Consider the following 27,252-nt stretch of genomic DNA (forward strand, 5'->3'; position numbering starts at 1 on the left):
GGTCAAATAACCGAAGATCGGGTATTCAAATCTACTTTTTTTATACATATATAGTATTTATATATACACACATTGGGCCACCTTAACTCTCAATAATTAAACATACCAATTTTGTTTTGGGGGATTAGAAAAGAAATGTTATTAGTATATACATTTTTATTTCATAATAGGGAATGTGTAAAACATTGTTATTACACACCTGTGAAATATTTAAAACATAAATAAATATTATCTTTATCATCAAACAAAAAATATTTAACACACAATGCAAATAAAATATCCATGTTCTTTCTAAAGTAAGGAGTCACTTTTTGCGGCATATACTGTAAATATACATAACATCATATCTAAAAAATATGTTATGCTGTCTATATTAACATTGTTAAATGTATTATAAAAAAAGAATCACTATAAAGGCAACTTAACATCAAATGAAGCCTTGGATATACTTAAACATAAAGCATTTCTTAGAACTAAATTATAATACTTGTTATTAAAATGAAATTGTACCATGTAAACAAGTTTTGAAAAACTTATCAGCTATTAAATCATTAAGTCAAGAGTTTATTCCATTCTTTAAAAATGTTATAGGTAGCACTATGCAATAAATACTAGAAAAGAAAACATTTATTTTTAAAGCTTAATAACAACTAAAATACTTCTTGAATCAATATAAAAAGCTTTTGTTTCATTTCATACTTTCATTTTTTTACATTTTACTAAAATATAAAATGTATTTTTATTTTCAAAATTTGTTTTAACAGCTGTTATTATTGTAAGATTGTTCTTATCCTTAGGATTAGTTTACACAACAGCTACTTGTTGGGTCATGGGTGGTTGGTTGATCTCATTTGTGGTAGTTACCTTAAGATCTTGAACCTGAGTAGACTTCTCATGTTTCTTACCTTCTTCAGTTTTCTTGCCAGGAAGAGGTTTGGCTCCATTTTTTGTTGTTCCCTTCAATTCAATCTTGACATTAGAAGCCTTAGCCGCAGCAGGTTTCCCAATTACAGCTGATTTTACTCCTGCAGGGTCTTTGCTGCTTTTCTCTGCTGATTTTGCCACTATTGTAGCTGTTGACTTCTTTGCCCCGGTAGAGACAGAAACATTTGGATTTTCATTTGAACCTCCTGGTTTCGGTTTGGCTGCAGAGGAAATATCGGGTTTCACTGATGTGGTTTTATTTGGTGTTGTTATTTGGGGTTTCGGAGAGGTGGCAGTTTTTGGTGCCGGTACACTAGATTTTGTTGAAGCTGCAGGTTTTACTGTTGCTGCGGCTGAGCTTTTTGGTGCTTCAGGTTTTTTAGCCAATGATTTACTATCAGTTGTAGTAAGAGGTTTCTTTTCTAAAGGTTTATCCTTGATAGGTTTGGAAGCAGGCGGTGATTTGGCAGGCGATGTTGTCTTTTCTCCAGCACTTGTCTTCAATGCTGGAGATTTGGGAGGAATGGCAGACTTTGGTATAGTTGGAGATTTGGGTGTGATTGGAGATTTTGGTATAGTTGGCGATTTAGGTGTGGTTGGGGAAGAAGGATTGCTTGTAGGACTTGAAGATTTTAAGGCTGATGGTTCACCGACAGGAAGCTGTTTTGGAACTGGTTTAGAAGAGACGGTGCTTGTAACTGCAGGTTTGGTTGAAGATGGGGTTGGTGTCTTACTAAGAGTTGGTTTCGATGCTGGTGCTACCGGTTTCTTAACAGGGGTCGTAGTTGCTGTCACTTTCATTGGTGTTGAACCACTAGAAGCAGATTTCGAAGCTACTGAAGATTTTGGAGGAGCAATATTGGAAGTGCCTGGTTTTGTTGAAGATGCACTAGAAACAGTAGACTTTTGTGTTGTTGCACTTGTAGTTTTTGCTGTGGTAGAGGTAGAAGTGGAAGATTTTGCAGCAGCTCCACTGGTACTATTAGATTTGGAGGAGCCCACTGAACTAGCAGGCTTTGAAGGTGTCACACTAGAACTTGTGGACTTAGTAGAGGCTACATTTGATGGAGTGTTCAACTTTGAAGCTGTCACACCAGGAGCAGCAGGTTTTGAAGAAGTTGTACTAGAAGTAGATTTTGAAGAGGCACTATTTGAAGCAGTAGATTTTGGTGAAGTTGTAGACGAAGCAGTGGATTTTATAGCAGATACGCTGGATTTTGAAGGTGCAACATTATTTTTTGTATTTTTAGCTGATTCAGTAACGGAAGTAGCAGGTTTAACAGTTGTGGATTTAGTCGTAGATGGTTTACCTGTTGTGGCCTGAACTGAAGGTGAATTCACTACTGTAGTTTCTGTTTCAGTTCTTGTCATAGAAGTATGTTCATCTTCAGTTTGAGGCTGTGTTGTTTGGATTTCAGAAGTAGTATTAGCAACTTCAGAAAATTCGGTATCTTCATCAGGTTCCTTTTCACTGGACTGGTCTGTCACATCAGTCCCTGCTTCTGAAACATGAGATGCAGTTGTTTAGAAGTAAATAGCTAATTATTACATGGTTAGCTCTCATGAGTCTTGTAATATTTAAGTCCCATATTGTAATTGTTCAAAACTACTTTTTGTCAAAATCATAGGTTTAAAATGATGCAAGAGAACTGATTAGTCACATAATATCTAGAATATTACAAAAACTAATATATTACAACAGTCTTAAATTATGATGAAAGAACAGCTGTGGCTCAAGCAAACAGACCACAGACCCGACGGTTGCGAGGTTATTTTAATTCAATAGACCTGTAAATTTAATAACCATGGTCTTCTAGCTGTCTTCTATACTTGATTCATAATAAACATGAGTTGCTGAATGACACAGAACTAATTTACTTCACTTTTCAGAGTTGTTCATTTTAACATTTTTGTACGTCTAATTCAATAGGGAAACAAACTGTGTGGCGATCGTAGCCAAATAAACTGGAATCCAAAAAAATAATAGAACAATAAATTATTGACTTCCTAATAACCTATATTGGTCTAGCTTAAAGTTTGTTTCTGACCCAAAAAGTTAGATTCACATTGCTCACTCATACTTTCATGTTCTAACAGTATAACCCTTTACCTTTTACACAATTAAAATTGAACCCCTATCTTTACTAAAATAAATTTACACTGTAATATAACATCACTTTGCTGGTCTTGGACATTTGAAACACCCCCACAGACTCACACTTTCAAATGACAAACATGAACTTGTGGGATGAAAAATATGAAACTGTTCTAGCTACTGAACCGTTCTGACAAAAATTTTGATTTATAGTAAAAAAAAAAAACTTAACGAAAATTCTTTTTGAATAAATTATACTATAATGTATATTTCCTCTGCCATCAAATTTTTTTTAAATTAATTAGGTAATGTGAATCTATTAGAGCTCATATTTTATAAAGGCTATGTAGGGGCTTATAAGTTATTCAAAACATGGAAAATTCAGTCCAATATTTTTACTTAAGACTAAAACTTTCGAAATCCCAAAATAATTTTAGATTTTTTTAAACCCTTTGGCTAAATTAGCCAAAACACAATAACCAATTACACTTTTTTGGTAATAAAAAACAATCTTTTTTTATGCTTACAGAAAACACATTAAAACTAACCATAAATAAACAAACTTATTCAAAATGGTTACATAATGTTTACAATTGTTTTGGTTCAAACGCCAATTTACCTGTTTTACATTTAAAGTAAAAATGTGTACTTTTATGTGTTTGGTAAAGTATAAAGAGAAATAGTTTTAGATAGGCAGAGAAAATTTTAGGGCAAAGGAAAATCTCCCGATAATGGGTAAAAACTAGTAATTGGACAAATCTAGCACCTCGTTAGAATTTAAAAAAAGAAAAACTCTGGGGAGGAGTGTACCAACATGCTTGCTTTTTGTGGTTGTCTTAAATAATGCTCTGGGCTAATAGAAATGCTAATTATAGAAACTCTTAGGACTTGGATATAAAATAGTGGGTTTAAAAACAAAACAACTCATTCATCTACTTAAATTTAATAATCAGATAGGAAACACATTTTTGTAATTTTTGAAAGATTTTTTTATATTCTTTGAAGCCACATAGGCCTAGTTATATGGTTGTTTGGTTGGGTTTATTTTCTCCATAAAAAAAAAACTTGTTAAGTGTTTGCATTCAAATTTTATATAAGTTTTTCTTTATGAAAAACAAAGTGTAACTTAACCAATATGTTTAATAAAGAACTATTACCTAGTCCGTGGATTAAGGTCTAAAAGCAAGCTGGTTATATCTGACTCCAGTGATGTACCAGTAATGTGTACTTTATCCACAACTATTGGGGTTTTATAGGGTGGAAGTGAGTTTTCCCCATGTTTACCCTCAAAACAAAAACGTTCGCAGTCTCTCCAAGGGGATTTTGAAGAGGTAAAAAAACAACTCATTACATCGACATATGATTTTACGCCTAATGGTTACGGAGAAAATTCCATTAAACTGTAAATTTAAAATTTCCATGTAATTCTTATAGAATGATTAAATTTTGTAGTTTGCTGATTTATGGATATATTTTGATCAAATTTGGCAAATTTATGTATTTTATCCCAAGCTCTATTAGTCCGGTGGCTTAGTGTTATTACCGTTACATGGCGGATAAAAGCATCAAATTTGGTATGAAGGTACCTTAGGGTATACTAATAAGTTTTAGCCTAGGAGCCCTTTTGAAATTTTAAATATTTCCACACACGGCACCAAAATCCAAAATGGCCGACAAATACAACAAAAACTACCTTAAAAACAATCCATTCTCCTTAATATAACTTAAACTCCAAAATATAACTTAAATCCAACCAAGACTCTACAATACAAACCGGAGACATACTAAATTATATGAAAGAAATCTTATGTGTGTCTGTGTGTGAGTGGGTGGGGGTATGTGTGTGAGGATTTAGGTAACGAAACCTGTACTGGACATTGCGCAAAAATGGTCAAACCAATTTACTGGAAATTTGGTGTGGACTTTGTTAGTATCATATGTCAATATTTGGATCTGTTTCCTTTTATTTATCTATTTTTATAACTTTCTTTTGTTTATTTTTACAATTTTCATCTATTTTTTTTAGATCTACGGGGTTAGGCAAAAGTATGGAAACCCACCAGTTAACTTTTTAACGCGTTGCAGTAGGAAAACCAAACTCGGCATATATTTACAAAATAAAAAATTGCACTTTTTATCAAAGTTACAACTTTGCCTCAGCCCCAAAAATGGGGTATTTTGGGGGCCACCCCAAATTTTCAAACTTAAAAACCTATCATGTGACCACTCATTTTAAAGGGTTTATCAAGATAAATTGAATGGTGAAAACCAGAGGTCGATATCCCACTCCAAATCGAAATGGCAGCCATTTTAATTATTTAAGATGAGCAAGAGCAAAAGATAAAGTCTTGATAATCCCAGTTAACTTTAAAAATTTAATATTTTAATACTGGCCAAAAGGTGAGTTATCTTTTTTTATAATGGTATGTAGAGTTTAGTGTTTCAGCTATAACCTGTTACAAAGTTAATAAGGTATATTTCAAAATGACTGCCATTTTGATTAGGGGGGAATATCTTGGTGTCATACTGGACCGCACACTGGCATTTAAGGCGCATTGTATTGCGACAAGAGGTAAAGTCTCAGCGAGGAATAATATCATCAGGAAGCTCACCAGCAGATGCTAGGGGTGCTAACCCTGATGTCCTCAGAACCTCAGCTTTAGCGCTCAGTGTGTCGGCTGCGGAGTACGCTGCACCAGTATGGAATGCATCGTCACATGCAAAAAAGGTTGACATAGCAGTCAATGACATGGCTCGGATTGTAACTGGGTCTTTGAAACCAACCCCAGTACACAAACTATCCTATCATAGGGATCGCCCCTCCATCAATCCGACGTGATGTCGCTGCCGACGCAGAAAGGACTAAGCAAGAGACAGACCCTCGTCACCCATTACACGGCCACCAACCTGCAGAGTGACGGCTTCGGTCCAGAAAGAGCTTTTTATCACGGACACGAGTCCTGGATGGATCACTCTCAATCAATCGGGTGGCAAGGTGGGAGGCCACGTTGACTAACCCTTCCTTACCAGCCAGGGAGGAACTGGCTCCTGATGGAGGCCTTCATTACACGGTGTGAAAGACCCTAAATCGAATTAGGGTCGAGGTGCCAAAATGCAGGACAAACATGCAGAAATGGGGTCTCTTACCAGACAAAGAAAACATCTTGTGCGCGTGTGGTGCTGTCCAGGATCCTGGCCATCTGCTGATCTACCCACGGCTAGACCAGTCTTGCACATTTGATGATCTTTTACATGCGAATGACAAAGCCATATCGGTAGCTAATTTTTGGAAATGCGAAGTCTGATTTCCGGGCACGGAAAGTAAGTAAGTAGTATTAGGGGGGCGATATTGACTTCTAGTTTGCGCCATTTAATTTGTCTTGAGAAACCATTTAAAATGAGGGGTCACATGATAGGTGTTTACATTTGAAAATTTGGGACTGTCCCCAAATACCCCATTTTGGGAGCCGGGTACAAGTTCTAACTGTAATGAAAAAGTGATTTTTTTTATTTTTGTAAACATGTGCCAAGTTTGGTTTTCCCCTGCCACACGTTATAAAGTTAACTGGAGGTGTCCAGACTTTATCTTTTGCTTGCTCATCTTAAATTAAAATGGATGCCATTTTGATTAGGGGTGCGATATCGACCTCTGGTTTTCACCATTCAATTTATCTTGATAAACCCTTTAAAATGAGTGGTCACATGATAGGTTTTTAAGTTTGAAAATTTGGGGTGGCCCCCAAAATACCCCATTTTTGGGGCTGAGGCAAAGTTGTAACTTTGATAAAAAGTGCAATTTTTATTTTGTAAATATATGCCGAGTTTGGTTTTCCTACTGCAACGCGTTAAAAAGTTAACTGGGGCGTTCCATACTTTTGCCTAACCCCGTAGATCTAAAAAAAAAATAGTTAAAAATTGTATAAAAAACTAAATAAAATTATAAAAATAGATAAATAAAAGGAAACAGATCTAAATGTTGACATATGATACTAACAAAGTCCACACTAAATTTGCAGTAAATTGGGTTGCCCATTTTTGTGCAATGTCCAGTATAGGTTTCGTTACATAAATACTCACACACATACCCCCACCCACTCACACACAGACACACATAAGATTTCTTTCATATAATTTAGTATGTCTCCGGTTTGTATTGTAGAGTCTTGGTTGGATTAAAGTTATATTTTAGAGTTAACAGGAGAATGGATTGTTTTAAAGGTAGTTTTTGTCGTATTTGTCGGCCATTTTGAATTTTGGTGCCGTGTGTGGAAATATTTAAAATTTCAAAAGGGCTCCTAGGCTAAAATTTATTAGTATACCCTAAGGTACCTTCATACCAAATTTGGTGCTTTTATCCACCAGGTAACGGTATTCGTAAATTAAAGCCCTAAGCCACCGGACTATATATACATTTCACTAAAAAGTTCATTTTATTACCTTCCCTGTAGCGTAGCAGCAAACCTAAGTACTCGTTTAACCTGCTTTTGTTATTTAAATAGGAAATGAATCAGTGCCGCTTTAATTAATGGGCCTGGGCCTAGGGGCGCAGGAGGGTTAAGTTTTTTGGTGGCGCAATAGCACATGACATGCAAACTGAGGGCCTGGAATGAATCTAACATATTTAAGGAAATATTTGTTTAAAAATCCAATCAGGCAAACAGAAATTTGCTCTCCCGCAGGTTTGCTGCAGAGGGGTTATTTATATTTAAATGCAAATAATTGTCCATAGGTACGCAAATAATTTTGTTTTAGCTAATTTCCCATATAGGGAACGAGCTATTTAAAAACCATGCCTGTTTGAGAATTGGAGTAAAATATATATTGGGCAACATAATACATTAATGTATATGATAAACATCTAATTATAGTATTGATTGCATGGACTTATTACAGTTGAGTCCCGCAAACTCGGCGTAATGTGGACTATAAGGGTGCTGAGTTTGTGAAATGCTGGGTTATCGGAAACTAGGGTTAAAAATAAGAACAATAAAATTTTTAAGCTTATTAACTGCCTCTTATTTATATACAAGTTAGTATTAAGTCATCAGATATAGTACAACAAATCCTTGGTACGAGCTGCGAATGATTTGACTTGAGCTGGATTGACTTGGTCCATGTTTAACTCAGACTCAAAAAATCACAAATTTTCTGAGCCAGGTGTTGGCCGAGTTATCCAGACTGCCGGGTTATCAAAAGCCAAGTTTGCAGGATTCTACTGTATTATTTAATTGCTCAGAAAATCTAGGAAGGTTGAAATTCTAGATTTTTTAAAGCTTAATAACTCAAGATCGAATTAAAAAGTTAGGTATATCTAAAAATTTTGAAAATAGAAGCATACGGAATGAAATATTACGTTTTTGAAACCATTTACACTACGTTATACGATATTATTTTTATATAATAAAAGTGTAAACCCCAGATATAGAGTAAAAGAGCTTAAAACATGATTGAAATTTATTACATTTTGAACTACTTGTTTATTATCTTATGTGAATTTATAAAATTTTATCATCAATTGTAAGTTTTAGATACAAATATGTTTCTAGAGATAAAAAGATTTTACTAAAAATTGCCTAAACCTTTTTATTTTAGAACAAAAATACACCTAGAGTAAAACAAATTATGAGTAATGACAGTGTCTCACATGTAGTGACAGCTCGAGGGTAGAATACTGCCTACCGGTACCTGAATCATGGCTGGTGCACCCTTGCCTTCTCTAGGTAATAAATTAATGAAGTATTTTTTGTAATTAATAAAAATTATTAAATGCAATTTTGACAGTTTGTTCATTTACATCAAAGTTGTGAAATAACATATTACTCATTGGTTTATTGTTTTGTTTATGTTTTTACTTCTACTAACCAACAGCATACCGTACTTTAGTCTTTAGTCAGTTTACCAACACATTGGTAAGATATATCCTGTCTCAGGTGGCAGGTAAAGTAGGCCCATTGGTGTTTAAAAAGTAGAAGTTTATCTAAATAATTTTAAAATAAAAACTCTGATACAGTTTTGCATATAAAGTAAAGTCCCTCAAACATGGCTCTCAATAACTCAGAAGCATATAACAGAAAAATAAAAAAATTCTCATGTCCATGCAAAATCAAAATCCTACGTGAATGCAATTAGTCGGATGCGGTAAAAAATAAACACTGTGATGACCAATTTTGAGAGGGCTCTGCTCGTATAAATATATCAATATCACAATTTCTTCCTGTACCAATCAACAAAAACATAAAAAAACCTTCAACAATCTTTAAACCTTTTTTTATGTTTTCATAACATTTCTCTATGTAACTAATCTGATGATTTAAACTTGCAATTCAAACTTAAAGGAAAGCACATGTTGCATTGCTTATGATGGCGATCATTTTGTGGAGTATTTAATATCTTTTAATTCCTTACTTATATTGTTCATGTTGTTATATTGTTGTGTAAAAAAGAAACATTAATTTATCTAATTGTACTGTACCTGGTTCAGTTTTGAGGGGTTGCTGGTCAGAGAGGCTAAGTTGGTCCTGGGCATCCTTCAGATCTTGCTGGAGTGAAGGATGAGCAGGCTCTTCTATTGGCAACTCTTCTGAGGTCTCGGTGAGTGGAACTTCGTCGAAATCATCATTGGATGCTTGAATTTTCTCCTCTTCAACTTGACCTGTAGTATCATCACTTTCCATATGTTCTTGATCAACAGGCTCTGCGAGTGGTTCCATACTTTTGTTTTCAACTATTTTATTTCCTGCAGTATCTGAAGAAGGATTTTCAATGACATTTTTTACTTCTGCAATCAAATCCTCTGAAACCTGTTGAGCTACTTCATCTGCATCGCTGTTCTCAACTGTTTCCCTGTTGAATTGGGGGAAATAGTTAGAATCTATCTTTAAAAGACTATTTTCTTTTTCAAAGTTTTCAGAGGCTTTACATTTACCGATGGCGATGAGGCCTTTTTTATGTTTTGTAACAATAGAACAAAACTTCTTACCCTCATCTATTTCGTGAATATCAGCTTTTGATTGACAATCAGTTGTTGAGCTGTTTTCAAAATTTTCAGCTTTGTTTGATTCCATAGTAGGATACTTTTCTTGTTTTATCTCATCTGGGTTGATGAGTTCTAGCTCATCTTTGTCAATAACTTCAAAACCTCTAACAATATTTCTTAACTCTTCCGGTGTACTCTGTGAACTGGTAACCTGAGCCTCAAGTTCTAACGTCATCTCCTTTAATTCCTCTCTAATAGTAGATTCAATGTTATCATTTGAAACTTGTGTTTCTTCTTTGTTCACATTTGTATTTTTTTCTAGCGTTGGTGTTTGATCCTGCTCTAATAAGGGCATGTCCATTAATGATTCCTTATTATCAGTTTTCTCAGTAGTAAAGCTGGTTTCCTGCATCTCAACGTTTAAATCATCATCAATTTTTTCTTGCTTAATGTCATTAACATGAGCTTCATCTACTTCAGTAAATTCTGATCTAGTTAAGAAGTTGGATTCACTGGTAATTGTTGTAAGATCATCATGTTTATGTGGCAATTGTTCATCCACATTCTTTTTCGATGAATCAGCTTCAAACGCCTCTCTGTCAAGTTTTGTTTCAACATTATTTTGTTTGAACCTAGATTTACGTTCTTTTTTTGAATGTTTCATTGTGTATTCAGGTCTCAAAAAGTTTTCTCCAGAATCCAGTTCATGATTTAATAATGATTTATCGCTTGTTTTTTTCTCGGAATAGAAACGATTTTTCTTCTTCTTGTTATTTTCAGTCTGGCCACTCAGGTCATGCTTTGTTCCACATAAATCACTCTTCTTGTTAACTTTGTTACTATCCTCAATGTTTTCTAGTCTTTCCTCAATTTCAGGAGATTTTGGCAATTCAGTAGACAAAATTACTCTATTTGCATTTGGAGGATGCATGAAAGGAGGGACCTCGTTGGGAGATTCAAGCTTTTCAAATGGAACTACGTCATCATTTACAGGTGTTCTCCTCAGTATGAAAGAAGGGGGTGTGTTTGTTTTGATGTTCTTTTCATTTATTTCATCTTCAAATGATACTTCTCTCTTTGGAGATGTTGGTGGTGTTTTGTACAATTCAGCAAGATTGTAACAGTCATCAATAGGAGTGGTATTAGGTGTGGTAATGGTAGGTGTTTGAAGAGTGACAAAAGGATTTTCATCACCAAAGTTCTGGATTGGCTTAAAAGTCAGGTCAATTGGAGGAGTTTTCCTAAGCTCTGTTATGAATCCTTCATTTTCCACAGTGTTAGGTTCAAATTTCTTGTATCTTCTCTTGTTTCTACTCTTAGACTTATGTTTCTTTTTTTGTGGTGCCCCCCCTTCATTGGGTAAAACTACATCAGATACAATCTGATCATTTTCAAAATTTTGTGGCCGATGGCTAAGAATGAGAGATATTATCTGAGCGGGACTATTATCAGCGATTGTTGGATCAGTTGGCCCAACAATATCGAGGCCTTCGAGATCAATCCTATTGCACTCCAATCCTGAAGTTTTGTCAACCCCTTGTTGTTTCATGTGCTCGATCACGTGACTTAGCTCCTTGATTTTATTAGGAACTGTAGAGAAGTTGTCTCTCATGAAGTAATCAACTTGTTTTGGACAACCTAAAATAAAATAAAAACTTGTATGATATTTACGCCTATTTATGAGGAACAAACCTTGAAAAAAGAACAATCAATATAATATATTAATAAGATACAACGAATACAAATCCTGTTCAAAATATATACCGTAGGGGAAAATTACCAAGGGGAAAATTTGTGAGACAGATAGATATAAAAAAAATAATGTCAGAGCTACAACACTTGGACGAAAATTGCTCGGCATAAAAGTTATTTGAACACATTATTCAGTAACACCCTACCTTCTCAAGCCCCCCCCCCCCTAGGAGTAAGAAGAAAATGTTTAAAATAAGCATAGGTTAATTTTGCTAATCAAATTATTAGTCTTTATTAGTAGAATACAATGACACTAACCCAAACTCAAACAAACAATCGAGCCAAAAATGGCAGCCGAAATATATCTTGATTTGTTTGAAAGTACATACTGTTATGTCAACTGTCCAACAAAGTAATGGCCAAAATCACTAAACGTGTTTCACCTATTCAGGCATTGTCAAGTGATATTTCAAGAATCAAGAATGATTCATCCAGACTTGTCAATAGCATTAAAATAAAAACAAATCACATATAAGATTTTACTCACGAAAAAACATTAGAAATAGGCCTACTTGTTATTTGATTTAGAATCCAGCAATCACATGAAAGGAAATTCACTTACTCTACAGGTTTGCTGCAGGAGGTTATATTCAGCTCCATCTTATGTTTTATACTTTTTGATAATTGAGCGGAGCGAGCGAAGCGAGCGAAGCTCTTTGAGATCGGACCTTATGCAAACTATGTAATCAATTAACTCAATAACGGCTGAACATTTTGAATCCAAACTTACCAGGGGTATTTCGACAAATATTTTTGATGTTTCGAAACAAACAAATTTCAATTTGATGATACCTGTACAATTTAAGACTGACATAAAATTTGCAATGTTTAACATGAGTCTTATGAGTTGCCATGATGGTTACGAGATAACAACGTTGATGAAAACAAAGAATCGTAGCGTATGCGACTCGACATTCTGTACCCACGGGCACCTCAGCTTGCACATGCACATATGGCCTATTTACAAAAGACAGTACAAAAGAAAAGGAGTCCGATGAATACCGTTAAGCGTTGATTAACAATACACCGATTCGAATAATTTTTGGCGGCCTTACTGAATTATTCCAAGCAGATTATTACTTTTAATTGTTGTTATTGCTATTAGTTTTGTGGTAAATATTAGTCCGGAGTGTGGTAACTGTTTATGACGATTAGCTTAAGGTATCTGTTATCCTAAAATGCTATGGGAAGGGAGGGAAACAGGTCCGCGACGTAGGAAGTCGTGAAGGTAGCAGTAAAGGTGAGCGGTCCGGAGTGTGGGAACTGTTTATGACGACTAGATTAAGGAATATGTTATCCTAAAATGCTATGGGAAGGGAGGGAAACAGGTCCGCGACGTAGAAAATGGTGAGTAGTCCGGAGTGTGGGAACTGTTTATGACGATTAGATTAAGGAATATGTTATGCTAAAATGCTATGGGAAGGGAGGGAAACAGGTCCGTGACGTAGGAAGTCGTGATGGAAGCAGTAAAGGTGAGTAGTCCGGAGTGTGGGAACTGTTTATGACGATTAGATTAAGGTATCTACAATCCTAAAATGCTATGGGAAGGGAGGAAAACAGGTCCGCGGCGTAGGAAGTGGTGAAGGAAGTAGTAAAGGCGAGTAGTCCGGAGTGTGGGAACTATTAATGACGATTAGATTAAGATATCTGTTATCCTAACATGCTATGGGAAGGGAGGGAAACAGGTCCGCGGCGTAGTAAGTGGTGAAGGAAGTAGTAAAGGCGAGTAGTCCGGAGTGTGGGAACTATTAATGACGATTAGATTAAGGTATCTGTTATCCTAAAATGCTATGGGAAGGGAGGGAAACGGGTCCGCGACGTAGGAAGTCGTGAAGGAAGTTGTAGAAGTGAGTAGTCCGGAGTGTGGGAACTGTTTATGACGATTAGATTAAGGTATCTACAATTCTAAAATGCTATGGGAAGGGAGGAAACAGGTCTGCGGCGTAGGAAGTGGTGAAGGAAGCAGTAAAGGCGAATAGTCCGGAGTGTGGGAACTGTTAATGACGATTAGATTAAGGTATCTGTTATCCTAAAATGCTATGGGAAGGGAGGGAAACAGGTCCGCGACGTAGGAAGTCGTGAAGGTAGCAGTAAAGGTGAGCGGTCCGGAGTGTGGGAACTGTTTATGACGACTAGATTAAGGAATATGTTATCCTAAAATGCTATGGGAAGGGGAAACAGGTCCGCGACGTAGAAAATGGTGAGTAGTCCGGAGTGTGGGAACTGTTTATGACGATTAGATTAAGGAATATGTTATGCTAAAATGCTATGGGAAGGGAGGGAAACAGGTCCGTGACGTAGGAAGTCGTGATGGAAGCAGTAAAGGTGAGTAGTCCGGAGTGTGGGAACTGTTTATGACGATTAGATTAAGGTATCTACAATCCTAAAATGCTATGGGAAGGGAGGAAAACAGGTCCGCGGCGTAGGAAGTGGTGAAGGAAGTAGTAAAGGCGAGTAGTCCGGAGTGTGGGAACTATTAATGACGATTAGATTAAGATATCTGTTATCCTAACATGCTATGGGAAGGGAGGGAAACAGGTCCGCGGCGTAGTAAGTGGTGAAGGAAGTAGTAAAGGCGAGTAGTCCGGAGTGTGGGAACTATTAATGACGATTAGATTAAGGTATCTGTTATCCTAAAATGCTATGGGAAGGGAGGGAAACGGGTCCGCGACGTAGGAAGTCGTGAAGGAAGTTGTAGAAGTGAGTAGTCCGGAGTGTGGGAACTGTTTATGACGATTAGATTAAGGTATCTACAATTCTAAAATGCTATGGGAAGGGAGGAAACAGGTCTGCGGCGTAGGATGTGGTGAAGGAAGCAGTAAAGGCGAATAGTCCGGAGTGTGGGAACTGTTAATGACGATTAGATTAAGGTATCTGTTATCCTAAAATGCTATGGGAAGGGAGGGAAACAGGTCCGTGACGTAGGAAGTCGTGATGGAAGCAGTAAAGGTGAGCGGTCCGGAGTGTGTGAACTGTTTATGACGATTAGAATAATGTATCCACAATCTTAAATTGCTATGGGAAGGGAGGGAAATAGGTCCGCGGCGTAGGAAGTGGTGAAGGAAGTAGTAAAGGCGAGTAGTCTGGAGTGTGGGAACTGTTAACGACGATTAGATTAAGGTATCTACAATCTTAAAATGCTATGGGAAGGGAGGAAAACAGGTCTGAAACGTAGGAAGTGGTAAAGGAAGTAGTCAAGGTGAGCAGTTTGGAGTGTGGAATCTGTTTATAAGGATTATATAAAGGTATCTGCAATCTTAAAATGCAATGGGAAGGGAGGAAAACAGGTCCGCGACGTAGGAAGAGGTGAAGGAAGTAGTAAATGCGAGCACTGTGGAGTCTGGGAACTGGAAACCAATTGTAACAGTTCGATTTCTGTATCAGAAATTGAAATACTGAAATACTATATGAGATGGGATGGAAAGATGTCCAAGACATAGGAAATGGTTAAAGAATTAGTAAATGCTAGCAGTGTGGAGTGTGGGAAATGTTGTTGGCAATTAGATTAATGTATTTAAAATACTAAAATGCAATTGAAAGAGATGACAACATGTCCACGACGTAGGAAGTAGCAAAGTTTAGCATCGCAGAGTGTGGTAACCGTTTGTGGCAGTTAGATTAATGTATCTGTAATATTTAAATGCTATAAGAAGGGAAGGAAACAATGACGTAGGAAATGGTGAAGGAAGTAGTGAAGGCTGGCATCGCAGAGTGGGGGAATGATTTTCCCCGAGCAAAGCTCGGTCTCCAGGTACTTAGTTTATAAACAGTAAAAGAGAGTATTCAAATTGAGAACTATAGAAACTGTATTTTCGAAGCAGGAATTCAGTATTTACAAATATTATTAACGGTTGCCTATCCTAAATAAATACATTGATTTGCTGGTCTTGCACTCTAAAGTCCAGTTGCGGCTACAATAAATAAATAATTACCTAGAATTTTATAGAAGTCCACTTTAACTAAATCGTGTAAATAATTGGTTAGGCTTGTACAGTTACGATTACGATGCGTAGGCCTAATGCCTAGACTGCTAGGCCTATACAGTTCAGTTATAGCTATTTATTATAATTAAATATTTAACTAAACTTGTTAACTTGTGTTGTCCAATTTATAACTTATAAGTGTGGAAATAATTTTCTCTGTGCAGATATACAGACACAGTTATAATTACACATGCCAATGTTGTAAATATATGTTCAGTAATTTATGTCTGTTTGTTATATATATTTTTATTTGAAAGTCTGATGCCATCAATCCCTTTTGGGTAAAAGATGAAGATAATAAGGTAATAATTCCAAAAAGTAGAGCCTAGACTGCTTGGCCTGTACGGGAGTCCAGTTATAAAATAAGCGTGATATAATATTCCAATTTTTTCCGTAATACTATAAGATGAATTAATACAGCTAACAGAACAGCACGTTGGCATTTTAATGTCAGGTTGAAAATTTAGTACAACCCAATAAATAGGCTTTACATCAACAAAGTGCAGGTTCTCAAATTAAATTGCCATAGCCTAATATAAAAACGTCTTTTATATTTGATTTTAATAATTTTGTACAGTAGTTTATTATGCATATACAGTATTTCCCTTAATCATGCTGTAATTTAGCATGAGGAATAAATATATTCGGGTTTAATTCATCAATTCTCTATCCAGTGCCGTCTTTAAAATCTAATCTATTTATTGAGTACAGTAGGCCTATTTTGGCATCGGGGCGGAGCTAGCGCAAACGTCACCAATTCAATGCCACTAGCGTCGCGGCAACCACCATCTTTTTCAGGGTATCATCAGCTCGTGAAATTAGCCACGCCTTATTTCCTGTGGTGACCATTGACTATGGTATTGATATATATAGTCACCTTCTTCTGTCATTCTGTTCGCTGAGCAAAGTTTACTAATTGGCTAAATGTTTTAGTTGGAGAAAATGAGAAGGAAGTCTATAGGCCTATTACATAAATGGGAGCTAAACAAACATTATGATATTGACAAAATAATACTTATCTTTATGCTATTACAAACACACAGTTTTACTATTACTCATATATACAAGTAAAAATCAATGACCTAATAGAAACAGCTGACTGGATTCATATTTCCTTCAACTCTTCCAACCAACCACGAGAATTCAATTGGATTGTTGCTATGGTGACGTCATCATGTATTCAATTTGAATCATGTAAACAAATTAAAGTTATTTGTTTATATCAAAGCTTGCTTACTCCGCTCAATTGGCGGACCTGAGGCCGCATGCCTAGTGTTATTTTTGGGACTTACTTGAATATTCAATATTCACAGGGGGTAAAATGTCTTCTTCAATCTGTACACCAGGAGATGCAGTGATTATAGCCTCATCCATCATAATCAATTTAGTCGGTGAAACTGGAACAAATACAGCTGCTTCAGGATTCAGCCGAGAGAACATGGGTTCAACTGAAAAGAAAAATAAAACAAGATCCATTAGTATTGAAAAACGTAAAGTCATAGTTTATTTTTATAGGTTGTACACAAATCAACTCCATTTTAAGTGTTGACAGTTTTGAATATTATATTTATGTTTCATTGTGTGCTTTTCTTCTATTCTTTACGATGTATTATGTCTAATGTAGTGTATGTTATTTGCTGTTGACAGCTGAGTATCCCTAACACATTAGATTCATTATCAGAGCAAACCTGATTTATGATCCACCTATTGTGTTATTTATTAATATAGGCTCTACTGCAAAAATCAGTAATTACCGATCCTTGATAGAGTTTAATAGGCCTATGTTTTGGTGGTCCAAAGAATCTAAAACAAACACATGAATGATTTCCTACAAAATTTGGTTTTACAGTATTACTACTGTTTTAACTGTTTTAAATACTGTTTAAAATGTCCGATAACACAAATAGAATTAAAGAAATCATTATACTCAAGTATTAGAGCCAATTATAAACATTTTTTCCCACGTCATTAAAAGCCAGAAAAATTACTCTTTAGAGATGAAGAAAAACACACCAAGTTAAAAATTCAAACTTAAATCTGCACTTGTAAACATAGTAAACCAAAAGGAACATTTTGCAAAATGACTGTCTTTCGTTATCATTGTTGACATGGTCACAGGGCCCGGATGTTTAATTTTTGTTTGTTTATTGAAGAATATTTTACAGCGGATCATAGATTTAAAATTAAAATAGCCTACATATAGTTATTAGAAAATTAAATTGAAAAAATACTGTAATATTAATTCTAGATTTTAGGTTTAGTTATGAATTGGCGAAACTCACTTGACTTTTCAGACGTTATTAATGATTTTATTGAAAATAATGTTAAAAAAGCTATGATTATATTGACCATAGACTATCATACATCAAGGTAAGGTTTTTGTAATCTATGACAGTCGATGAAGGCTAAGTTATCAATGACGAAGGTGAACGAACATGGACAACCTAATGCGGCTATGAGTGGGAAAAATTTGTAGAAAACGCTAAAAAAACAAGATCAGTATTTTTGTAACCATACAATATTTACAAGACATTTTGATTATATGGAACTGTTCTACTTTTGTAATAACTATTTATTGTGCGTATTTCCATTAGTTGCATAATCTTTGAGTTGTATCTTTTACGGAATGTAAATAAAAGAAACGTCTTATAACACTTAAAGTTAAAACATATATTTACACTTATATTTTTACTTACAAGACAGTAAATATACAAAAAACATGGTAAGTGGGGATCAATTTTGATTGGACCCTCCAATCATCATCAGACCCAATAGGCGAATGAATTAAATCTTTTAAACTCATCGGAAACTATGACTGTTATTCGTTATTAAATAACTCCTGTAATACTTTGCAATTGCTTGATTTCGAGCAACATAAAATACACTAGTCAGAGTATTAAACACGCCAAAAATATTTTAATTGCTTAGCTCCCAAGTTATAGTCATAATCTTATTATTTTCATAACTTCAATTTTATTCCTGGTCAGTACAAGAAATCAAACACAAAATGGAAATTTACTTTTAGTAGCTTAAAATAAAAGTGGATGATTTACTTTAATTTACATTTGCAATAATTTAGCAAATACGGTTTTTTTATTGCTTTGATATAGTCTCAATACTTACATTGAAAAAATTTGTAAATGGTTGAAACATTGCCATGTACAATAGCATACTACGCGAACATAGTCATAGTGGAAGGGGGCCCGAGCTCCGATTCTAGTTACACAATCGAATGTGGGGGCCATGATTGTTGACTGTTGTATGTGTTATTGTGTGTCAACAGCAACGGTCTTGCCACAGTAAGTGGGGGCCATGATTGTTGTATGTGTTATTGTGTATCAACAACGGTCTTGCCACAGTATGTGGGGGCCATGATTGTTGTATGTGTGTTATTGTGTGCCAACAACGGTCTTGCCACAGTATGTGGGGCCATGATTGTTGTATGTGTTATTGTGTGCCAACAACGGTCTTGCCACAGTATGTGGGGCCATGATTTTTGTATGTGTTATTGTGTGTCAACGACGGTCATGCCACAGTATGTGGGGGCCATGATTGTTGTATGTGTTATTGTGGGTCAACAACGGTCTTGCCACAGTATGTGGGGGCCATGATTGTTGTATGTGTTATTGTGTGCCAACAACGGTCTTGCCACAGTATGTGGGGCCATGATTGTTGTATGTGTTATTGTGTGCCAACAACGGTCTTGCCACAGTATGTGGGGCCATGATTGTTGTATGTGTTATTGTGTGCCAACAACGGTCTTGCCACAGTATGTGGGGGCCATGATTGTTGTATGTGTTGTTGTGTGCCAACAACGGTCTTGCCACAGTAATACTTGTCATTTTTTCGTTGCAATGGTTAGGTGCACAAATAACAATATCACTTAATGGAGCAGACTAGGTGAAACCATTCCTACAAAAGTTAATACAGTTGTCTTTCCTAGTTTTAGCACTTAAGACTCCCAGCTCCACGTGTTTGATAAGCTACAAGCCACCAATCCTCTATCTTTCCGCACGTATCCAATTGACATGGATATAAGTTTAACTAATATTTCGGTTTCGATGAACGAAAAAAGGGGAAGATGTGTCTGATACACAAGTGTTGAATGTTTAGTTGGTAATAAACAATTAGTAGGAAAATTGCAACATTCCGGTAAGACTGAGGCACTTCATATCTACTGAAACCTACAATTGAACGAAGTAGGTGCTCAATCTTGTAAATATGTTTATGTAAAAAAATACAAAATGGTGTATATCTGGTTAAAAAAGCGATTTTGGGAAAAGTTTTATATTTGATTTTCCCATATAAAATGCATGGTAATTTTAAAAGCATAAAGCTAAAAAAAACTTTAAAAATACTCTATTGTTGGGTAACACAGTTAACATGCATTTAAATATGAGAAAATTTAGTTTTTTGTTTATTACTCAAATACTAAAAGAAATAGACACTAGGTGTAAATTGGAAAGTTGTGCATCTTAAGAAGACGCTTACATTTATATGCAATTTGACATATGTTGCCATGTTATTTATTTTTTAAATACAGGGCTACTAATATTACAATAAAATAAAGTTTTGGTAAAAAATTATAATTTTGATAATTATTACATGTGACACATCATTGTGAAGCTGTGTTCACCAGGATTACGAATTTTCAATCAGAACGGATATATTTTTTATGTTTAGCGGTTTCGAAAATACAGGGTATTACCTTACGTAAATATGGGAAAATTTCACAAAAATGACCGCCATTTTGAAACTAAATGAGATAATTAAGTTATTTTTTCACCAAAATGTTGCTTTAAGCAAGCCCTTTCTAAAAACATATAATAAGATACTGGTTGACATAAGGAAATTTTGAGATTCAAATCCGTGACCTCCATTTCTGGAACACCCTGTGATAGGATCGTATTCTAAATATTTTATACAAATTCTTCGTAGGGGATTTAGGGGGGAATAATTTTTTTCACATCTCTAGGTGAAAACGTAATTCTGTAAAAGTATGCATACGAGTGGTCTGCATCACCCTGTATAGACTTACTCTAAGTCTTTGCTCAATAGTATCATAGATAAAACATACTCCCTTAGTAGATTTCCCATCCTTATGGAACAGCTGAAGCCAATTTTATTGTTAGTTCTGTCCGGTTTTCTGTAGAGGTCGTGTTTTGTTTACAATTTGTTTCCCGTTATTACAGCCATTTAAAACCTCGTTTAACCAAATAATACGATCTAATCATAAACAATAACTTGTCCCCTAGTTATATAACCAAACAGTAAAGCACAAATCAAGAAATTAACCCTAAAATAATAGAAACAAAGTTTCGTCGAAACTAGCGCCTTTGTGTCACTTACATGAACTAGACAGGAAAAACGTGCTTCAAAATTTACAATGGGATGAGAAGTCTACTTGTGTTGGTTAGTCTATGATAGTATTTATCCAAATATTTTCTGTCTATGTTCTGTTCCACCCTTATACTTGGCTGGTTAAACTTGTTTATGTATGCAGCTGCAATGATTCTTTATTTTAGCTTTTGTTGTTATTTTTTAAATCAACACATTACAACCCATATGGAAATATTGATAAATAAATCAATACCTAAATAAAAGCTTCAAGAAAAATTCATAATTCAAATGGAGTTTTATGTAAACAATGATGGAGATATTGTTATGTGTTTTATTCAGTTTAAGTCTTGTTTTTTTCTATTTTTACTCAAATAAATCCATTGCCAAGTAAAACCATAGATAAAACATACTCCCTCATATACCCTCTTTTGTAGATATATATCAATCATCTTTACTTTATGGATCAGGTGTAGGCAATTTATAGGATTATTTGTACGGTTTGTGCAGGCACTTGTATTTTACTTATCATTTAATTCTTGTTATTTTACCAACTTAAAGATATAAAAAAGTATATTTTTTATATTTACCTTAAAAGTGAGGGTTTGAAATTCCTTGTCTGAATTTGTCACCCCAACCTCTCCCAAACAGGTTTCTTTAGCATGCTTTGCCTCTGTAATAAAACCAAAATTTTCACCATAGAAATTGTTCACAAAATGTACAAAACTGAAAAGAAAAGACTAACCAGATTTCTGTAAAACAAAATATATTGACAAAATAATATTTTAGACAAAAACCAGCTGAACCCTTAAATAATAGTGTAAAATGTAATAGGCCTAGTATTCATCTGTTCAAATGTGAACAACAATGTGAACAAATCTTTTCTCCACAACAAAGATAACAAGGGAACTTTAAAGGCCACTGGGGCAGAGCCCTGATGGGATTTCTTGAAAACACACACCTTAATTGGAACCTCCATTATAATTCCTGAGTTCTAATGGCTTGTAGTTTTTGAGGTATTTTTTTAGAGTGATCAGTGAGTGTGGTATAGGTAAAATATCAATATTTTACGAACCACAAAAGATATTTCTTTAGCTGAAAGATAAATCAAGGACATTATAATATCTTATATAAAATATTTGTCTTATCATATAACTTATTCTGATTCAACTATTTTAAGATACAATTTTTAATTTTTATTTATATGCAATTTTAATGAACGGATATTGAAGTTATATATTGGTAACAGGAATGTATACTCTACCAAATAATTACTTATTAAGTGATAGCTTAAAAAAAACAAACACTATTTGTTCAGATTGTTATATGTATATTTTTTATATACAGGGTGGGAAAAAGCCCCAGGACGGTTAAATATTTCAAAAAGTAATAAAGATAGAGTTTCAAAACTTGGTAGACAGCTACTGGTAATTAAAATTATTTTAACTACCGGTACCTCTTCAGGGGGAGGGCCCGCTAACAGTCAGAAGAAAATCTTAAATGTAAGCATAGGTTGATATGCACATCAAATTAAAGGTCTTTATTAGTAGAATACAATGCCTTACGTGAACAGTTTGCAGAAAATTTTATTCCTGATCATAAAAAATATTTTAAATCTTTGCCTAGCTTTTACCGTGTTTAAGTTATATAGCTATTTTGTCTGTGAACATTTATAAGTGTGAACAACTTGTCAATAAAGTAAACAACTTGAGTAATTTTTGTAAGATTTTGATGAAAATTTGCTTGAAAGTTTAAGGCAGGATAAACTTGAATGAGTTCACAAACCAACATGATTGGACCATGGAACAGGGTTTTAGGGGAGATTTTAAGGGGTAAAAATTAGTTTCTCATTTTCAACCATTAAAACATAAAATTTCCTAATTTATCTCTAAACTATTTTGAAGAGCTTAAGAAACAAACAATTTAGTATATTTAAGTGTTTATGTACGGTTATTTGTTAGGGAGAAAAACCGTTCTAAACATAAAATTCCAATGTTATTCTTGTGTAGAATAAGTAAACTGTTGTAGTTTGCTTGATTATGCATCAATTATTATCAAACTATGCACATTGAATTACTTTATACTAAGCTACTAATATTTTACTAAAAAGCACACTTCATTACCCTCTCTGTACCAGCGAGCCTAGATACTCATTAAACCTAATGTGTTAGTTAAATAGATTTAAGTGAAAAAATCAGACCAGGAAAATGGATATTTGCTTAGTCTGCAGGTTTGCTGCTGCGGGGTATTTTGGAAATAGTTATGTAGTCAAAACATTTAAAAAGTATTATTTATATAGCAAATGTGTCAATATAGGGTGTTTGGTAGTTAGAGTCAAATATTTAAAGGCATTATTATGCACGCAAATTGCAATAAAAATCAACAATTTGGATGGTTGTATCTCACTACTTCCGGCAACAGCCATTTTGAAAATTTTCTAAATTTCTTGACACTGTCTTATAAAATCTCATTTTTATTAGCCTTTAGCCTACATAATGATATTTCCAATAGTATTTTTTGAATCTTCATTAAATTTTCTATCAGAAAACGTATAATATGGTAGACAGCTAAACCCATTTAAAATCTTGTAAATTCTACTAAATAACAAATTTTGAACAATAAATAAAAAGGTGGGGGAGTTATGGATAAGGTTCCTAAATTTTAAAGTTGCTTGGGATTTCCATACCTTAAAAATGATTTGCTGTTTGACATTATGCTATTCAAAATATTTGAGTTTTGTGTATATAAATATTAAAGTTTTTTTTATATTATTGTAATATTGCATTTCAAATTAAAACCCTAGCTCATAATGAATTCAAAATATTAACTAGAGTAGAGATATTTGGAATTTCAAAAAGAATATAGGGCAGGCCTATTCAAAATGTTTCACATAAATAGCCGCCATTTTGTAACGAATACAAATATTAAAATTCTGATTCCACCAAAATGTTTTATTAACAAGAGCTTTAAAATTATACATAGGCCATAATGAAATTTTTTTGTACTTGACAATTATTGTGAGATTTGAACTAGCGAACCTCTGGTTTTGGTACATTCTGTATTCGGAAAACATTAAAAATATTCCTTAGCCTTGCTTTAGTGGGAAAAGCTTTTATTTTATCATTGTGGGACAAACCGGTTGTCCGATATCAATAGAGGACACCTTGCTTACATGATTCACTCTGTATATACAGTAATATGTTACAGGTTACAGGCAAAGTACCTATATAATGCAGGCATTCTATGCAATGCCTGAAAATTTTAGGCAAAGTATGAAATATAATAATGATAGGGTTTAATAGGGCCCGTAGATGTGTTTAGACAAATTACCTATAACATAAAAATATTTGTAAAAAAATTATTTATTTAACAGGATTAATTTAGTGATTTTAGTATGGATAGGTTAGGTTGGTTAATTTTAGTTATAATTTTACATTAGGTTGGTTAATGCCAAAAAAGGAATAAATAGTCAAAAGACATAATATTTTGAATAATATAACATTGTGTATATGGTTAGGTTGGGTTAGGTTAGTTTAGTTTGGAGAAGATAAATGCCTAACAAGGGTACAAATGTATTTAAAAAATCATAAAACAGCGTACTTTGCCTACAGTATGCCGACTGGTTTCTAGAATGACTGGGCAAAGTATACAGTGTGATTGAAAAGTCCCAGAGCGGTGTAATATATGTCTAACATCATAGATAAAGTAATAAAACTTGGTTCAACAATAATAACTATAAATGTCTACTCTTTCTAGCTATTATTACTTTTTGACCTCTAAAGGGGGACCCCACGTAGAGTAAGACAAAATTCTTGAATAGCAGTATAGGTTTAGTATCAAAAGTTATAGGTCTTATTTAGTAAAACACATTGCCGCAAACCCAAAAAACTCACCTGGCAAAAAACCTGGCAAACTCAAACGGAAAACCGAGTCAAAAATGCCAGCCGTTCAAATATTTCTTGAATCTGCATTTTGAATCTTTGAACAGCTGCTATTTTTTACCCAGCTGTTATTTTAAGCTCATATTTGCGGCATTGTATTCTACTAATGTGATGTGCATATCGACCTATGCTTACGTTTACGATTTTCTTTCGACTTTTAGCGGGCGGGCGCCCTAAATACCTTTCAATGTTTCTGTTTAAAATTTTAAAACTTGTTACATTTTTTCGAAGTTATCTTGAACATTTTACTGTGGTAAAATCAAAGATTACTGTGGTAGTAATCTTTGATGGAAGGTATCTTTCAACATCTTGTCATTTTTTACTCCATTGTCCTATTGAGTTCGGGGTTGTGACATTGTGTTTTACTAACGGAGGTCTTTAATTTTATACAAAACTCGATCTATGCTGCTATTCAAGAACTTCGTCTGACTCCTCAAGCCCCCCCCCCCCTAAGGGATAAAAGTCATAAATTTCTTTAGTTATAAATTATTCATAAGTTTGTCTAAACAATATTTTCCTGATGTGGGTTTAGTACAATCACTCGTTTTTAGCTATTTAAGGTATACAATTTTAGATGGCCGTCATTTTGAATTGGTACTAATTGTATAACAATTAGACTTATCTGTCACCAGTTATGTTCTAATTTTGAAGTAAATCACAAAATGACTTCAACATTTATTTATACGAGATATTGTAAAAATTGCGTAAAATATATAGACAGAACATCATAAATCTTAATCCCGTATTTACACTAAGTTGTTTTATTGTCTAGACTATGGAACAAAACACAGTTTTTACCGGGAGTTTATACACCCTGTATATTACTATTGCTGATCAACTAATAGCTTGCAAAACTGACCTACAAATATGTTTCTTTTACTCGGTCCATGTTTTATTTAATGATATTCTGATGTTACAAACAGCTGCTGTCCAATTACAGTATCTGCTTTTATAAACTAGTATTTAATAAAATTCTAAAATTCTACCGTCTTCTTTAAAAGTTGGTCCTTACTATCTTTCAATGTTTTTGTTTAAAATTTTAAAACTTGTTACTTTTTTCGAAGTTTTCTTGAACATTTTACTACCATAGGAAATGTTATCAAAACTAGTTTTAATATTATATATTAAAACTAAATATTCTTATTCTTAAATATTAAAAAGTTGAACCTTTTTATATAAAAATAAGTGTTTTATACATTGTTACTAACAGGATTTGGAACCCCACAAGAAACTGCAGAAGGGCTCGGTTCATTAATAAATTTATAATTTGTTCTTACAATGTATATTCTAAATAAATATTATAGTTTAAATCCTTTCAGAAACCTAGTTAGTTTTATTTCCCCCCAGGAAATGTAGTTGAGAAGCAACAAATCACGGATTTATTAATAATTTAATAAGAGTAATATTTGTCATAAAAATACGTTAATATGTGTTTCTCAGTTAATGATTCAAAATTATGACTTTTATCTAAGAGAAAAATAATCAACACGTTGGTTAACCTCAATATTTCATGCCTAGAAATTGTTTGATCTTGATTGAACTTGTTTAATTAGAAGAGACATGTGAAGAAAAACAAGCTTAGCTTAACATTCAGAATCTACATTTTGTTTGTGATATTATTGAAACTTAACTAAAATCTCACTCTTTAAATCCAACAATTTCAGATTGAATGATTAGCTTCAAATATAAAGTCAACAACGTGATTTACAAGACACCACATGAATTTCATGTATCAAACTCCAACGATTTCTGAGGAATGATTCTGTAATTAATAAATTTGACCATTCAAAAAACTGAATACAAAAAGAATATATGTGATTATCAGCATTAAATAAATAAGTAACACAGGTGAAGTTACTAACCTGAAAATGTCCACGAAGTGGAAGAACTCCTATAGATGCACGCCCTACCAAAGCTCACAGGGAAATGGGATGTTAGTGGGAAAACGTGGCTTCTAGAACGTGCACTTGAATGGACATGTTCACTGATAAGAGGGAATTGGAGTTTGACCGAGCTAAGATAGGAATAACCTGGAAATTGTGCATAAAGAGAAATAAAGACCAACTATCTCCCTTGCCTGTTGTACAATGGAATTGCAGAAAAACGTCAATCGGGTGAAAGAAACTTGGTACGGAAATCAACGTTTGAAAAATTAATGTCTATGTACTTGAACAAAACTAGTATTAATACCTTCAATAGTCCTAGCTTGACTGCTATTGAACATTTTGCATAGGCTAAGCATTA

At 34.2% G+C, this 27,252-nt stretch overlaps 1 protein-coding gene across 1 annotated transcript; it reads right to left on the bottom strand.

The window, feature by feature from the left end:
- Positions 1–145: 145 nt before the first annotated feature.
- LOC128998383 (proteoglycan 4-like) lies at positions 146–26,928 on the bottom strand. The gene is made up of 5 exons (XM_054424496.1): positions 26,871–26,928; positions 21,658–21,740; positions 17,023–17,178; positions 9,492–11,633; positions 146–2,426 (listed from the first exon to the last, which is right to left on the bottom strand). The coding sequence occupies exons 3-5, from the start codon at positions 17,168–17,170 to the stop codon at positions 805–807; spliced, it is 3,912 nt and encodes a 1,303-aa protein (XP_054280471.1). The 5' UTR covers positions 17,171–17,178; positions 21,658–21,740; positions 26,871–26,928; the 3' UTR covers positions 146–804.
- Positions 26,929–27,252: the final 324 nt, after the last annotated feature.

The sequence above is a fragment of the Macrosteles quadrilineatus genome, unplaced genomic scaffold (assembly GCF_028750875.1).
Source record: "Macrosteles quadrilineatus isolate MER2022 unplaced genomic scaffold, UCM_ALF_1.0 Scaffold_7__1_contigs__length_78375512, whole genome shotgun sequence".
Taxonomy (NCBI): domain Eukaryota; kingdom Metazoa; phylum Arthropoda; class Insecta; order Hemiptera; family Cicadellidae; genus Macrosteles; species Macrosteles quadrilineatus.

What these genes read in the sequence shown, in the direction of transcription:
- LOC128998383 (XM_054424496.1), bottom strand. Translation starts at nt 17,170, where the DNA reads ATGTTCTCTCGGCTGAATCCTGAAGCAGCTGTATTTGTTCCAGTTTCA. An exon ending in TGTGAATATTGAATATTCAA is followed by an intron (nt 11,634 to 17,022) that starts GTAAGTCCCAAA and finishes ATTTTATTTTAG; the next exon opens with GTTGTCCAAAACAAGTTGAT. An exon ending in ACCCCTCAAAACTGAACCAG is followed by an intron (nt 2,427 to 9,491) that starts GTACAGTACAAT and finishes CTCATGTTTCAG; the next exon opens with AAGCAGGGACTGATGTGACA.